The following is a 17,141-nucleotide window of genomic DNA, read 5'->3' as shown; positions in this document are numbered from 1 at the left end:
CAGCACAGAAAGGGTGAAATCCTTGCTTTTATAGACATTTTAAATCAAAACTTTATCTTGTAAAGTTTTACATACATAAAGCAATTTTTTTCAGTGGTGTTGTGAGATCAGAAGTTTGGTAGCGTGAATCACAATGTTTCCTAACATAGTCTGTCCTGCCTGTGTGCATAGCAGTTTGAGTCAGGATATCAGTTTAGATAATTTTATTAGCGCATGCATTTTTGTTTTCATGTATTTGACTTTTATATAACTTGAAATAGTTTTATTACTATAGGTTAATAGTCTACTGTATAATATTTTAAAATGTTCTCATTTATTTTAAAATTTTTTCTTTCTTTTTTTTTTTTTTTAAAGACATTAATGAGTGTCAGGAAATTCCTGGGATTTGCATGAATGGTGTCTGCATTAACATGATTGGCAGCTTCCGCTGTGAATGTCCAACTGGTTTCAGCTACAATGACCTGATCTTAGGTTGCGAAGGTGACAAAACTAAACTAAACTGAACTGTACTTGTTATAATTTACTTAGTTTTTGTTGTTTGCAATGTTCCCAGAAATAACACCTTACATATCAAATGAAACATTGTGCTGAGCCTGTAAATACACTTTCACTAAACATACCTGGTACAGTATTTGTACAGCATAGTGCTTGGCATTGTTCAGTCATCAGGATTATGAGTTAGCCTCCATTTCAAGTGGAAACTCAAATGATGCAACATAGCTTTGCCTTTGCAAGTTCAATAGTGGGGCACCTTCAAGACATTTTAAGTAGAAAACATTACATCTGGTGAGAGAAAATGATCTGGGGCAACAGATTAAGAAGGTGATGACTTGAAACTGGACATTATCTTCAGCCATATGGGAAAAGGTCTTTGAGTGTATACTTGGGCCCAGTTTTAAAAAAAGGATTTTGCATTTGGTGTATTTTTAATGAATGCGTGGTGTACACCACAATCATGAAAATAAATTAAGGGCAGTTATGCTTACACAGTAAAACATATCTGGATAATTGTATAAAGTTTTGGTCTCCATATTTTAAAATATGGCATAGTAACAGAAATATAAAAATTCTACACTAGAATAATTCTAGACTTCACTTTATGAGCTTTAATTAAGGTAAGGGTAACAAATGGAGATTAAGAGGTGACAGATTAGTGTAGAATTGTTGAAGAGAATTAATAGTGTGTCAGCTGTTATTTTAAAATGTTTTCTTCAATAATAGCATAGAGGCAGAGATAGTAAGTGGATAGACATACATTTCATATGATTCATATTTATATTTCAAATGGTGATGAATGGAATAGGTTAATAAATATAGTTTTTGTTCGGATTCTTTCAAATTGTAAGGTGAATAGGGATTAATAAACTCTGTTAAGATGAATGATCCTTTGTAATTACAGTTTTTAATGTTCTTATACAATCAGGTTATTTTTACTTGCTTTTATTTGTACATTTGAAGGAAGGAGATCCAGTAGCAAAGCTAATAACTCAGAGTAATAAAGTTTTTACTTTCTTATTTTTTTTTATTTCAGATATAGATGAGTGCAGCAATAGAGGTATCTGCCAACAGCATGCAGATTGTATCAACAGTCCAGGCAGTTATCGCTGTGAATGTTCATCTGGGTTTAAACTTTCACCTATAGGATCATGTATAGGTATATTCTCATTGAGTTTCTGAATCATTACATATTATGTGCAATGATTATTATCAGATCTTCAATTGAACTTTAATTTTAGCTACTCTAAATTAACAAATAATGCAGTTTTTTTGTGCAATCATTGCTTTTATTAATTAAAAACAGTAATAAAAATAAACCCTTAGATCACAAAAAAATGGTTGGCAACAAAAACATTCCTTAAAGGTACTAATCAGCTTCTCACACATTTCACCTTTTGCGCATCAACTGCTAATTTCATGCCCTGCCACATCTCAGTGGAATTTGATGTGTGGATTTTGAAAAGAGAATTCCAAAACTTTACATTTTTCTTTTTTTAGGCATTCGAATGTAGTCTGCATGTATCTTTTAGATGATTGTCTTGTTACACAACCAATTTATGCTCTAGCTTCAATTCATGGATGCACGACATGGTTTTCTCCTCCTATATAGCAGAATTCATAGCTTCTTTAATGATGGCAAGTTATTTAGGTCTTTAAAGATTAAAGCATGACACACTATGAGTACTGTGGCTTACTGCTAGAATTTTAACTTTTGAATGCAAAAGCATTAACATGTCAATTTCGAGGGTATTCATTTTTTAACATTACACATTCAGTTTTATTTAACAATCTGTTAAATGAAACAAGTAAAAAGTAATCATATGTTAAAATATAAAGATGTTTGTCATGTTTAAGTTTGTACCTGCAAATGTTGTGTTAACTTATTTGTACCTAGAAAGTTAATTTTTAGGTTAGATCATTTACAATCAAACAATTGCATATACCTATGCTAGTCGAGTCAGTAAATATCTTCTTTTTGTCTCATTCAGATTATAATGAGTGCCTTGAAATTCCAAACATCTGCAGTCATGGCGAATGTGTTGACTTGCTGGGGAGCTATCATTGCGTTTGTCATTCTGGCTTCAAGGCTACTCCAGATCAGAAAATGTGTATTGGTAAGCAGAATGCCGTATGGGCATCTTAGAGTGTTCTTCAGAATGTATGTTGTCATGATTAGCACTTTAACAGAAGTATTGAATCCTCTGAAGTTTATGAAAAACACAAACTTTAGATGTAGCTGACAAAATCTGTATATGCCAGGGATAAAATTAATGAGAAACATAAAATGGGTCTTCCTGGGATTTCTCTGAATTCTCTTGATTGTGGGATGCAGGTCTTGTTAGACTTTATGACTGGTTCTATGTATGCTGTACACACAGAAATGCATGGATGCTATAAATGGTCTCTTTGTATGTGATGAATTGTTTTCTGGCTTTGTATTTAACACAAGTAAAGTGATAACGTGAATTAATGCATAGCTTATTACACTGCAATTGTTTCTAGACATTTTCCACTAATTTTCACCCAATTAGGGATAAACTGAATTTATAAGGCACTTTAAAATAAATTAATGTGTGGTTTTTAATATTCTGAATAATGCAAATGGCAGACCTGTACTGAAATCACCATAATTCATGGTAGCATCTTCTATGCTCTGTTTAGATACAGATGAATGTGAGAGGCAGCCATGTGGAAATGGAACTTGTAAGAACACCATAGGTTTTTATAACTGCCTGTGCCACCCTGGCTTTGAGCTGACCCTCAGCAATGACTGCACTGGTGAGCTGTGCCTCTATGTGTGTTTACAGAGATATAACAACTGGAAACAGTTTATAGACAGTGCTTTCTGTCACAGATATCGATGAATGCAGAACCTTATTGGGACATGTGTGTCGACATGGGCAGTGTATTAACAGTGTTGGCTCTTTCCACTGTTTGTGTGAAGATGGATACGAACTTACACCAGAGGGAAGGAACTGCATTGGTGAGTCTGTTCTCCATTTATTCAATTCGAATCTGCATTTTCTGGTAAGGGTGATGGTGGGAACATACTGGTAGTGTTTCTACTCCAGTGACATCTTGCACTCCCATCTTCCTCGTTTATCATGGCTTGTATTTACTCACATTACATTGAAGGAAGTGTTTTTCCAGGCAGTGTTATAGAAGGGCTCCAAGATTTCGTTTAGAAGTATTAAAAGGCCTATTTGGGAGAGGATTTTGGTGTAGTCAGGGAAAATGCAATGAGGAAGAGTTGTGTTTCTATATTTGGCAATAAGTTGACTCAGTTCAATGTTGGTATGGGGCTCTAAAAATAGTGTCTTTTTTACCTCTCCAGGTTTTACGAGTATCCAATTTGTCAGCCTAGGGTTTTATCTATGATGTTTGCAATTGATGTTCTTCTTTGGCCTAGTCAGATTATGATCTCCTGATTGCACTAGATTGAAATGTAGGCAGGTTTGATGTTGTCAGGATGAGAATTAGCAACTCCTAATCTGATGTCATTACACTGTTAAGGGAGTGTGTCCTTTTGGTAGCCCTCATTAACCAGAATGACAAGCCCAAGGTACACATGAAGCACAAAATCATAATTTAGTTAGGTAAAAATAGCTACAGAGATATACATAAGGGAAAAGGGCATATAAAGGAGATAACGTTGCAAAGTCTGTTCCCTGTCCATGGAGGGTTATTTACCATGTTCCCTTTATCAACACCCATCTCTCTCTTTTCCTCCTGTCAGTGATGTGCTTGTTCACAATTCTCCCAGACTACATTCATATGAACTCTGCTTTTGAGGCAGCTTTAAATCCCATTCCAATCCCATTGCCACTTCCAAACTTCACGTTCATAGTCATCCCTTCTTCTTTTCCTCCTAAGACACCAGGTTAGAATTCCACCTGCCAGCTCGTTTCTTAAGCCACCTCTGCCTTTTTTGTCTTAATGAGTGTCTTAAAAACATGGTATCCAAGGCAGTATTCTAGGCCTCCACACCTGCTGAGGGCAGCATGGTCCCATATATTCCTTTCTGAGGCCGTGTACTCTTAAAGATCAGAAGATGTAGCCTTCTCTTTGCTTCCTTGGCCTCCATTCATGTCGACCCACACTTTACTTTGGGTTGCATCTCTCTTTAGCATGTACTGGTGCCGCTGCCTGTTTCACTTCCATGTCCTCAGCAGTCACACAGGGTGTAGTGCCCATAGAAGCCCCTGCACTTCCTCACTGGGTTTTGCAAAGCCTTGACTAATAAAAGTCTAACTTACTGTCTTCTTTGGAGGTTGCCTGGGGTACTTACTGTAATCCTGTGCTCCAAATACCATTATAGTGGCATCCTTGCACAGCAACCTCTTGCCAACTGAAGACCCCCTTACATTTTTTTCCTGGAAAATAGTGCTTATTCCCTGCAGGTAAGTGGTAAACAGCTGTTTCAAGTACAGTAGGGGAGTTTAGATATGGGAGCAAATTGGATTGTTACAGTAGATTCACCAAAAATTGTTAACAGCTGCAACAGATTTGTGGATGTTGCATCAGACAAAGGTGGTAAAATAGCACCTAAGTCCTTGGATAAAACTTTCTATTTATAGGTTAATCAGTATCATCTGTTGTCACATGCAGTGGTTAGTAATCAAAAAAGAATCTTTAAGTTACCCCAAAGAATTTATAGGAGCTCTTTTTTAGAATGTAGAAGATGACCCAAAAATCACAATATTAAGATGTGTCTTTGACCTTAAATGAAGGCAAATGAACGATGCAAGCACTAAACCATAAGCACTGTTTGAAAGTAAACTGCAGATGTATAGTCATTTCAGCTATAGTACGTAATAAATTATGGAGATACATATATATATACTGTATATACAGTATATATACATATACTATATATATTGTGGAAAATCAGCACAGACACAGAGACACAAGTCCAATAAGCACACACATTTTTATTTAATTTTCTTCTGACAGCACCGCACACAGTGTACAAACCACCCAGAAGTGCTCAGTCCTTTCTTTCTCTTTCTTTCTTTACTTTTCTTCTGCTTTCTTCTTCTCCACTCTTCTTAGCAAGCTTCGTCCTCCTCTTCCCGACTCTGGCTCCCAGAGTAATGTCTGCTGACCCTTTATATAAGACACCTGGAAGTGCTCCAGGTACTCAGTGATGAATTTCTGACAGCACTTCCGAGTGTGGTGGAAGTGCTGTGCTCTGGGGCTTAGCACCCCCTGGCAGCACCCACAGACCCCAACAGGGATGTATCAAACTCCAACTCCCATGGAGCCCTGAGTCCGAGGCACCGCTATCATCCATTGCGGCTGCCACCTTGCATTCCGGGGCAGGTAATGTTCCGGCCACAAATATATATAAAATCCAACGTCTGTCTGTCTGTATGTCTGTCTGCTTTTCATGAGAGAACTACGTAACGGATTTAGACTGTTTTTTTTTCTATAATTTGCTTGAACATTCTGATTAATTTTGCAACCTCTCTCTCCGAGCTAAGTATCATAGTTAGCTTGTGGTACCGATTTATTTGCATAAATCCAAGAGCAATGCAGCGGGCCGAGGGGAGGGGGGTGGGGCCCTCCTCACTGACACCCCAGCCTCAGGGTGTATCTTATGTCTTTACGCTTTTCACGAGAGACCTACTTAATGGATTTAGATCGTTTTCTTTTTTCTAGAATTTGCATGAACATTCCAGTTGATTTTGTGACTTCTCTCATCATGCTAAAAATCATAGTTCGCTTGCAGGAGCGATATATTCGTGCTAATCCGAGACAGAGGCTGTGGGCCGAGGGGAGGGGGAAGTGCGACGTCAGAGCCCTCCTCACTGTCCTGTTTCACTACTACACGGACGAAGCCACAGGGGATGGATAGATATATACATATATATACTGTATGTATGTATGTATATATATATATATATATATATATATATATATATATATGTAGGCTGAAGTTTCAAGTTTCATTGCAAAAAAGTACAGTGACCTAGTTGCTAAATGTGGGAATATAAACCACTAGTTCATTTTCTAGGTCATAAGACAGCTGTCCTGGTATTCAGGCAAGCAGTTCTTGAAATTGTAGTCGAAGTTGAAGTTGTAAATCCTTCTGATCTTGCTTTCCATAGGTCAGTGTAATCAGACTTATAATTAATGGTCCATTTGCCTTCATGTAGCACTTTGAACTTGTCATCATCACTCGGTGCATTTAAAAAATGTCTACCAGCATGCAGGTTCATGGTGGGATCAGGGAATCTCATATGGTATGTTGTCTGCCAAAGGCTAAAGCAACAAACCTCCTTGCAAGTTTGGATAATTCACATACTGTGATAAATACTAATATTAACACATAGGTACAGTTGAAAAATATCTTCATGAAGGATTAAAATTCTGCATAATACAAGAAAGCTTTAAATAATTAATCATTATTACTTACCAGTAATGGTACACTGCAGGATAACATGCAGTGACTACACTTGACTTGAGGATTCATAGTTTTCATACTCTTTCTCTGTACATTTAGCATTCGTTTGCTCAGAGGTTGATGCGCTTGCTGCTTCCTAAGCAGCTCTTCTTGTTTCCACCCTAGCGACCCGCTTCTTCTCTTCTTTCGTCGGCATCTTTTTGCGTTAAAACTGATAAAGTCAGTGTTTGTGTTGCAATTAATTAACGCATCTTTTTGCGTTAAAACTGATAAAGTCAGTGTTTGTGTTGCAATTAATTAGTATTTTTTCCTTAATTTTTCACTTAAGCTGGCACTTAAGTCTTAAATTTGCCTCAAGAATGATTTAAGATATGAAGAGGTAGGGGAAGTGACGGCGAAGGTGGTAGGGCTGAGAATGGCGCCCGTACGCATGCGCTGCACGGCCGCCTTGCTGGCTGCTGCCGAGAGTTGATTCTACAATAAAATAAAAATAAAAAGAGGAATAACTTGGAGGTCAATCATCACCCTGAAAGCGGGTAGTAGACGTCACATAGTATGTGTGTACCAAATTTCAGGTCAATAGTTCAAACAGTTTGCAAGCTACAGGTGATTTAAAATCCTGGGCAGACAAATGGACTGCCACAGTAGCGTATTATATAAGAAGATTGTAATGCTGGAAGAATTAAAAATAAAACACTTAAAATAGAATATAGAAAAACTGCATAGACAAAGACGTTGAGAGTGTGTTGTAGGAAAGTAAGTAGTAGTTACAATGAAAAAATATATAACAATGAAAAAACTGTTTGAATTCTTTTACTTGGTACAGTTTAATTGTGTTTTATGCCTTCATTTACTGTTTCTTGAAGAAAACAGCAGTTAGTCAGAGGCTGATCTCTACAGTGGTAATGGGGAGATAATGGAAAATTACTATATATTTTGCATGAATGTAGCTTTAATTAAAAGAGCAAGTTGGAATTTTGTATCTTTAAAAAGTTTTCTTTCTACTTCTGTCGTGGTTAGTTCAATTTATTTATTTTTTTGTCTTTATAAAAGATATGAATGAATGTGTTTTATTTCCTGGAACTTGCTTTCCTGGGACATGCCAGAATCTTGATGGAACTTTCCAATGCATTTGTCCTCGGGGATATGAAGTTCAAAATGAAAACTGTATTGGTAAGGGGGATTTACTCTCTTCTTTTTTTAAATAAATGTTTAAAAGTCTTTTAAAATAATTAAAAGATAATGTCAGTTTAGTTGAAGAAAACAATTGCAATATTGACACCAACCGAAAAACGAATTCAAGTATAATTTCTTCTTTTCTTTTTGCCTTCTTCTATGAAACTTGCAAACAGGGGGGACAAATTGGGGATTGGAAATAACATGCTAGGGAGAGCGAAATGGCAACCAATTTGACGTTGTATAGTTTTGTAGAACATTCTGTAAAGTGGACAGTTCTTTCTGTATCTCAGTTGTGTTTATTTCTCATTAGACATTAATGAGTGTGAAGAAGACCCTTATATTTGCCTATTTGGAACTTGTGTAAATAATCCGGGAAGTTTCCAATGCATCTGTCAGCCTGGCTTTGTCTTATCAGAAAATGGAAGAACCTGTTTTGGTGAGTCACTTCTCAGTGGAAAATGACAGGTAATGTACAAGACAAGGAATCAGTGAGAGAGAAGTTTTTTGAGTGGTATAGTTTCCAGTTATACATGTTATACTTTGATCACCAAGATCCTAACTTCATTACCTCTCAGGTAGACTTAATCTTAAGAAAAATCACTGCATCTCCTATATTTTCTTTTATCAGATAAACGAGAAAAGTTTTGTTTCACGAAGTTTGAGAATGGAAGGTGTTCTGTGCCTATAGCATTTAACACCACAAAAGCCAAATGCTGCTGCAGTAACATACCAAGGGAAGGCTGGGGAGATCCCTGTGAACTCTGCCCTCAGGAAGGACAAGGTGCATGCTCTTTTTCTTTTGTCATCTTGCGTTGTAAGTCTGTTTTAATTTTGAATTTAACACTGACAAGAGCAGTTTGCTTCTAAAGACCTCTAAGCATTTAAAGGTAAGGTTAGTTTTTGTGTGAATATAAAAAAGGTAAATGCATTAAAGTGTATTGCATTTTTCCTAATGCAACTCAACCACAAAAATGCTATTACTGGTTAACCATGTTGGTTTTTTAATTGTATATTTTTGATTGAGGTGAGAGGACAGCATTATCTTACAACATGAATCTCCTGCTTTTAAGGTTGTTCAGGTGAAACTTCTGGATGAGAAACACAACATAGCTGAAATAAAATACGACCACAGCCATGACACTATCATTTAAAAAATGGTGGTGATTAAAGATGAAAGTGAAAATGAAATTGCAAAATGAAGAAGTCACAAATATTCCTTAAAACATGCAACAATTAAAAAAATATAAAATAATAGGAAAAATATGTGCAAAATGCTATTATATTGTGTTGTAATGAATTGTCAGCTTGTTAGACATCCAGAGTAAGTTTCTTTTCGATTTAGTAAACTGCTTTTAGTTTAAATTTAAGAATTCTTTTTGAATACTTTTAATGAGAGATCAACAATAACATTGAGACTCTCTTATATTCCAGAAGCTTTCCAAATACTTTGTCCTTTTGGTTTTGGTACCATTGAAGATATTAGTGGCACACGAGAAGGTAGGCACTGTATTATGCACTAGAATTATGGTAACAGATTGCTGCCTAAAAAGTGAAAGGTTAAATGTAACAATCAGAGTCCTTCTTTGAACACTGTGAAACCGACTCTGTTTCCTTTCCTTGTGTCTATTAATATTATTGTACTCCTCACATCTCCATTACTGCATTGTTTTGTGTATTTATTTTTTTCACATTTTGTTTTTATTCATTTCATTTGGAATAATTATGTTACTGTGGCTTCTCATTTTGCTTGTCTTAATTTGTAATTTTAAGTGTAAACTGTACTCAGGTCTCATCCTATGCTGGAGTGTATTTTGTATGCAGTTTGCATTTTCTCCCTATTTTTAGTTAGGTTTCCATGATACATTTCAGGTGAACTAGTGACTCTAAATTGCCTTAGTGTAAATGTAGCAAGACTGGTAATACTCTGTATGGCTGGTTTGTTCGTATCCTTCGTTTGTTGCATGAATAGTCTCTGTCTTCTCACAACAATAAGATAAGTGGATACTGAAATTCTATTGGTAGAGTAATTTTTAATATATTTTTAATTAGATGTCTTCTTGCATTCTTTGTGTACTGTTTCATTATAATTTAGATTGTTGTGAAAATCCTCTGTTGTAACATTTTGTTTTCATATTTAAATTACCAGATTACATATGTTTTCTTTTAGAGTCTCTATATTAAAAAGCTTCCAGCTTTTTACACAGCCTTTTTTTACCACCTTTCAGGCATTGTCTCTTTTATCAGAGATATTTTTTGCTTACAGGTCTTTTACTTCTGTGTCATATTTTACTTTGCTTGAATTGGTACGTTTATTACTCATGAAGCTATTTGTATTTAAAAACTGGACAATTCTGTCCTAACTATCAGATACATGACGATACCAAGAGCACCTTTTAAAATCTAGCTGTTCCCAGTTTGTTTCAGCAGATTGATATATATTTATCTGTTTACTGAGTTAAAAAAAAGCTTTGTACTGCTTGTAAATGTTGATTTCACTCATATGTCTTTATTTTTTAAACAGATGTAAATGAATGTGTGGAAAACCCTGGCATCTGCTTAAATGGCCACTGCATCAACATGGATGGCTCTTTCCGTTGTGAATGCCCAGTGGGTTATGGCTTGGATGTCAGTGGCATCAGCTGTGTGGGTGAGACACTGCACTGAAAATATTCACATGCATGCCTTCTTTCTCTGTATATTATGTTTGGGAGGCTAATAGATTATTATTTTTAGATCTAGATGAGTGTTCAGTTGGAAATCCTTGTGGAAATGGGACCTGTTCAAATGTGTTGGGTGGATTTGAGTGCAACTGTAATGATGGCTTTGAGCCTGGTCCTATGATGACTTGTGAGGGTAAGCTGTAAAGCACATTTCATAAACTCACTTTAGTGAGACTTTATTGTTGAATAGCAACTGTTATTTCTAATATAATTGAAACTATGAGAAGAGGAAGAAATGAGAAAATGTGGTTGTTTGTTGTTGTCTATTAAAAGCGTATTTAATATAATATATAAATAGTGAAAAACATTATTATGGAAAAGTATAGTTTTATGTGTGCGGAAATCTATAATTTTATGTTTGTACTACAGTATGATAATTATTATTATTAAGTTTGTGATATTCGCTTTTTTCTAGTGTGTGTGTGACACTTTTAAGTATAATGCTGTTCTATGGAAGTACAAAGTGTGGTGTATTAACATTGGAGCTGACATACTGTATATAATTACTGGGTAAACTGGGAAGTCACATTTTTCAGGGTGAAACAAAGGGCTGAAGAATTGAAAATATGGAAATATATGGAGAGTGAAAATTATAGTAGTCTGGTAATAAAATAACAACACTAGGCTAAGAAAAATTGTTAAGGTGATAATTATAACACTAATGTGAAACAGACATTTTCTCTTTCCATAAAAGGTATCCATATTGTTTTAATGTTATCACATTCTGTGTTAATGTAGAATGCCAAAAATATAGTGTAAGTTTAGAAAAATGAAGCTGTCAGTTTTCCAGTATTTATAAAGAGCATGAGATAGTGATGCTTCATGTTCCATGTCATTCCTATTGTTTTTTCTTTATCTCTTGTACACTAAGCTCCTGAATGACCAGACATATAGAAGCTCATCTCATCATCTCCCAACCCGCTACATCCTAACACAGGGTCACAGATGTCTGCTAGAGCCAACCCCAGCCAACACAGGGCGCAAGGCAGGAACAAATCCCTGGAAAGGGCGCCAGCCCACTGCAAGGCACATGCACACACACACACACCCACACACCAAGCACACACTAAGGACAATTTAGGATCGCCAATGCACCTAACCTGCATGTCTTTGGACTGTGGGAGGAAACTGGAGCACCCGGAAGAAACCCACACAGACACGGGGAGAACATGCAAACTTCACTCAGGGAGGACCTGGGAAGCGAACCCAGGTCTCCTTACTGCGAGGCAGCAGCACTACCACTGCCACCCCATATAGAAGCTTTATGTTCTATATTAAACTGTTAACTGTGATGTTTTTGTAATTAAACTATAGACAACAGGTGTTATGTGTTAATTTTTTATTAACAAAATGAAATTATGCAAGCTATTGTTCAGTGACTATAAAAACAATAAAATCAATAAAATGACCTTAAAATACATACTTTTTTACAAATAAAATATGTACAGAAAATATTTTGCCATTATATATCAGGCATTAAAGAAAATAAAATGCTTCTCACAATTGCAGGCTGTCATATTGCTTAATTTCTTCTGTAATGTACTTATCTGAAACAACACTTAATTTAAAAACACTTTTCACCATTTGTCTAACCAAAATATATTTTTACACGTTGATTAATTAATTGATACTGCCAGTTAAACACTTCCTAAATGTAAACATACATGCACTTGTAGGTTTAAATAATTTTAATCATTAATTACAATACAGCTTTTTACAGTTAAATATACATTTACTATATACAGGTGTTTTATTTTTTTACAGTTTACCAGCTAAACATTCCTAATGGATTACCATTTTAATTATGCAGTATTTTTTATACCAAACTTATACTGTATGACACACACAAACAAATAATAACTTTACAAGTAAAATAGACAGATTTAACTTTTAAGCCTATTGTTTACCAAGCAGCAATTTACAATTCTTATTTATCTTTTCTTTTTCTAATTGAAAATGTGAACTGCTGTACTAAAAAAAAACCTGCTGACTATCCAGACTGAGACAAGCAATGTCGATTTTATTTGATGGACAAAACAAATAGGTCTTGCCATTTACCTAATTGCACAGGACGACTCCTCTAATTCCTTTTCCTGAGTTTATTACTCTACTGTCTTTAATGAAAAGGCTAATATACCAAGCTTTTCTTTCTTTGGTAAGGTCTGCCTTCCTGTTCCCTTTTTACAGGAACTGTGCAGCAAAAAAATAAAAACGTGTGCTAAATTAACTACCATAATACCTTGCGTAAAGGAGCACTACAACTAAATTGCCATAAAGCTTAAAATAGCAGGGTTTAAAAAAATTATTTGTGTAACCAACCAATTTACTAATCACCAACTGAGTCTTTTGTACTGCAAATCATCCAATTTAAATCGTCGGCTGATGGATCGGAGCACCACTAATATGAGAAAACTTTCAAGACACATTCTAATTGTTATTACAAACTGAATTGATCTTAACAAGACTCATGCTTTATTTAGGGCAATATGTACTATAGCCTATGAAGTAGGAAAACCAACCATTCTGAAAAAACTCCATCACACATTAGTGATGATATTGTAAATTTAATAATGTAACAAAATTGCAGATTTAGACATAACTTACATGTGGTTTGATTGTCCAGAATTTCAATTGCCAATTTCTGATATACATCATACATCACATTCAGATATCTTATTTTTTACTGTGGGGCAGTACTGTAGCACATTAATGGCACAACTAATGACACTGGGATCACATCCTGTGTGTTCACTGTTTGCATATTGCTCCCTGTATCAGTGTGGGTTTCATCTGGGTTCTCTGGTTTACTCCCACAGTCAAGTGACTTGCAGGTTAGGTGAATTGCCATTGTTAAATTGGCCTTAGTATGTTTGTGTTCACCCTGCTTTGGAGTGGCACTCTGTCAAGGAATTGTTCCTGCCTTGTGCCATATGCTTGATGGGATGGATGGACAGTTGCTCCTAAGTGGGATTAAGCATGTTGTAAGGCAGGCCCCTGACCATTAAACTGTTGGTTCTTGGATAACACTGTCCTATAGCTCTATAATGTGTGTTAACACTATTAAAAACCTGTATTAATGTATTATTCATATATTTTTCATATGAAGATTATTAATGTAATCTCTCACAGATGATTATTTGTAACAACAACCTTATAAAGAGCTGAAAACCATCTGTGCGCCATATAAATCTGTTACATGATTTGCTCTAACCTTTTTAAACACACTGATATTGAGAGATACTCTATTTACTTATAATGTACTCTTCGTAATTAGTTGAAAAGGGAACAAGTCATTCTGGTAGTTGTGTCAAAATCAGATTCATGGTATAGTCAAACTTGAGACAAAAATGGAATACATATGCTCAAACATGGAAAAACTGAGATGAGTAACATATGTCAGCCCACAAGTGTTGAAGTTGTGTGTCTTTAAGGAAATCACATTTTGATGACAGATAATGCACTGTGCCAATAACAAGTTTGTACTTTCAGATATTAATGAATGTACTGACAATCCCTTATTGTGTGCCTTCCGATGCATCAATACCTATGGAAGCTACGAGTGTATCTGCCCTGTAGGTTATATCCTGCGTGAGGACAGGAAGATGTGCAGAGGTAAGAAATTCAAGAACTGTATAAATATTCCCCACAAATCAATCAAGGCTACGTCTGGTTTCTTTTATTCTGTCAAAAAACTTTTTAATGCGTCATTATAGTTATGACACCTAAAGCAAGCCTGTTATCTCTCTTTTAGATCTGGATGAATGCACAGAGGGATTTCACAACTGTGAATATAGAGGCATGATTTGTAAGAACCTGATTGGAACTTTTCTGTGTGTTTGCCCACCTGGAATGATCAACAGTCTAGATGGAGAAAGATGCCAAGGTGAGGATCTTTTTCAACCCCTCTTCTATATATCTTTTCTCAGCAGCAGCCTGTGTAGTTGAAGACTGAACCATACATGATGTTCATGATGGTAGTCTATAGCACTATACATAATGTTACGGTTATGGGATGCCTTCTAGTTGTGTTTGAGGTTGTAGCTGTTCCTTGAAGAAAGCTGTATAGAAAGTAAATGGTTAAATGGCATGTTTAAAAGCACTCTATAATCAGCGTTAAAGTTTCAGTGTGTTCAGCTTATAAAAGCTTTAATGTTTTATCACAGTATCCCAACACTCATTTATATTAGGAAGAGTTTAATAAAAGTGACATAAATCATCGTATTTAGGAGATTTTGTATTTTATACCAATAAAAGTTGGACATACGGTACATACATATTCTGTAGTTAACTGCATGAATGAACTATTATTCAAGACAATTTGTTAAAATAAAAAAATAAAAAGTAGGGAATTTAGTTGATTACAGATTGTACACAGCATTTACTTTTAACATTTTTAATATGATTGGTCAAGCATATTTAAGAGAGGTAAGCATTTAATGAAGAACATGCCAACTTTTCCCTATTCTCCAAACTGATTGTGTAGGTCCTACAGATTTCTATGGCTAATATCAGCAAATCTTGATAGGATTATAGTGCTCTGTTTTCTAAGACACTGACACTGATGTAAGACACAGAAAGCAGTAGTAGTTGTGGAATGTTTGGGTACCTGCAGTCTACTTCGTGAATTAGAATATAACAGAATATATTATTTATTATATAGTCAGCTGTTTAAGATGTCTAATACTCAGGTGCTATAGAATTCAGTCAGGACCCCTGCACAATCTCGTCATCTCTTAGTAGTAATTCCACCTCTGAGCACTGCTAGCTTTCCATCTCATTTTGCTCATTTAGAGGAATTCTGGCCCTTTTTCATTGTTACACTGGAAAATAGAGATGATGTGTTAATGTAAGACACAAGGAACAATCAACTTTTGTACTATATAAAAGCCCTTTAACAATAACAAGCTCACCTCCTTAAAGTGTTCATTGGCTGCACTTAATTTCTGTCAACCTCCTAGCCACTCTAACACTATTGGCCTACTCTCTGCAATATTTAATATACTTTTTTGTTTCCTTTTTATTTACTTACACTTTCATCTTTCTGTTTCTTATACTTGCTTTTGTGGTGGGAAGGGAAATTTAATGTTACTTATGTATTAGTTCAATCAAACAATTGACATTTCTATCAGATTTGTTAACTTCCAATATTTATAAATTTGCTGTTTTGGATTTAACAAAATCTTTAAAACAGAAAAATATAAGACAATATTCTCAAACTCGCTGACAAAAATCAAAGTAATGGGGAAACAGGGAGTAAATAAAATATTTATATTAATAGTTGGATAATAAGGGCTCATTTGTTTCTGTTTTTAAACCCAGTAGGTAAATTTAAAAGAAAGGTGTGTACCACAGCTGCCACGGCTCAAACAATAGTAGTTTTGAGGTAAAATTAGAATTATGTCCATTAAAATGATATTTGATAAGACAAACGTCTTATTTAATTCAACTACAGATTTCAGGAACAATAGGAATAGGTCATATTAAAGAAGGAATTAGATTAGAAGGCATAATTAGCACCTGATTAATAGTTAATTTAGAACATTAATCTGGAAAACTCTAGATTTGAAATTCTATGAATTACCTGCTGGGGGGTGGCACCCAGCTGGGATGCCCAGAAGGACCGGAGGAGGGCTTACGCCTCCTCCAGACCACAAGGGGGCAACCGCCCTGGTGGCTTTGGGGATCACGGGAACAGAGTTTAGAAGCTCAACCCTATAGGGGCCCATGGTCACTGCCAGGAGGCGCCCCGATGCCTGAAGAGCCCTGGTCCTCAGCACTTCCACCACACCCGGAAGTGATGGGGGGAAGATGACCAGGGACACCCGGAGTGCTTCCGGGTGCACAGCCGACACTTCAGGGGAGTGCCGGCAGTCGCTCGTTGTGAGGCACCTAGAGCACATCCGGGTGGATATAAAAGGGGCTGCCTCCCTCCATTCGATGGATGGAGTCGGGAGTGTAGTTGGACAGAGTCTTGGAGGAGAGGAGTGGAGGCGGTCAGGAGAAGGAAAAGGCATTGTTGAGGGCCTGGACTTTGGGGTGATTGGTGCTGCGGCACTGGGTTGTGTGCTTCATTTGTGCTGTAAATTATACATGTAAATAAACGTGTTGTGGTGCTTAAACGATGTCTACCTGTCTGTGTCCGGACTGTTTCATATCAAAACTAGTTTTATTTGATAAAAACAATTAAACCAACATAAATACAAAAGATTAGTATTCAAAAGCTGAAATGTACAACAATTGCACAAAAACACTGCTTCTTTGGCTGTGCCTGAATGCCATAATCAATGTCTAACTAAATATGAACACAAAATGCACCTTGGGTAGAGTGTTATATTATA

The 17,141-nt window shown here is 36.0% G+C and overlaps 1 protein-coding gene across 1 annotated transcript in view; it reads left to right on the top strand.

The window, feature by feature from the left end:
* The window catches only part of fbn2a (fibrillin 2a), a 133,065-nt gene that overhangs the window by 89,391 nt on the left and 26,533 nt on the right, over positions 1 to 17,141 (top strand). Inside the window, exons 43-55 of the mRNA XM_051929952.1 lie at positions 355 to 480; positions 1,532 to 1,654; positions 2,487 to 2,612; positions 3,160 to 3,276; positions 3,353 to 3,481; positions 7,958 to 8,077; positions 8,394 to 8,519; positions 8,712 to 8,864; positions 9,515 to 9,580; positions 10,605 to 10,730; positions 10,817 to 10,936; positions 14,293 to 14,415; positions 14,555 to 14,686. Coding sequence (XP_051785912.1) covers positions 355 to 480; positions 1,532 to 1,654; positions 2,487 to 2,612; positions 3,160 to 3,276; positions 3,353 to 3,481; positions 7,958 to 8,077; positions 8,394 to 8,519; positions 8,712 to 8,864; positions 9,515 to 9,580; positions 10,605 to 10,730; positions 10,817 to 10,936; positions 14,293 to 14,415; positions 14,555 to 14,686 — 1,587 coding nt within the window. The remainder of the gene's footprint in view (positions 1 to 354; positions 481 to 1,531; positions 1,655 to 2,486; positions 2,613 to 3,159; positions 3,277 to 3,352; positions 3,482 to 7,957; positions 8,078 to 8,393; positions 8,520 to 8,711; positions 8,865 to 9,514; positions 9,581 to 10,604; positions 10,731 to 10,816; positions 10,937 to 14,292; positions 14,416 to 14,554; positions 14,687 to 17,141) is intronic.

Source organism: Erpetoichthys calabaricus, chromosome 7 (genome assembly GCF_900747795.2).
Source record: "Erpetoichthys calabaricus chromosome 7, fErpCal1.3, whole genome shotgun sequence".
Taxonomy (NCBI): Eukaryota; Metazoa; Chordata; class Cladistia; order Polypteriformes; family Polypteridae; genus Erpetoichthys; species Erpetoichthys calabaricus.
This window is presented reverse-complemented; position numbering and strand designations above follow the sequence as displayed.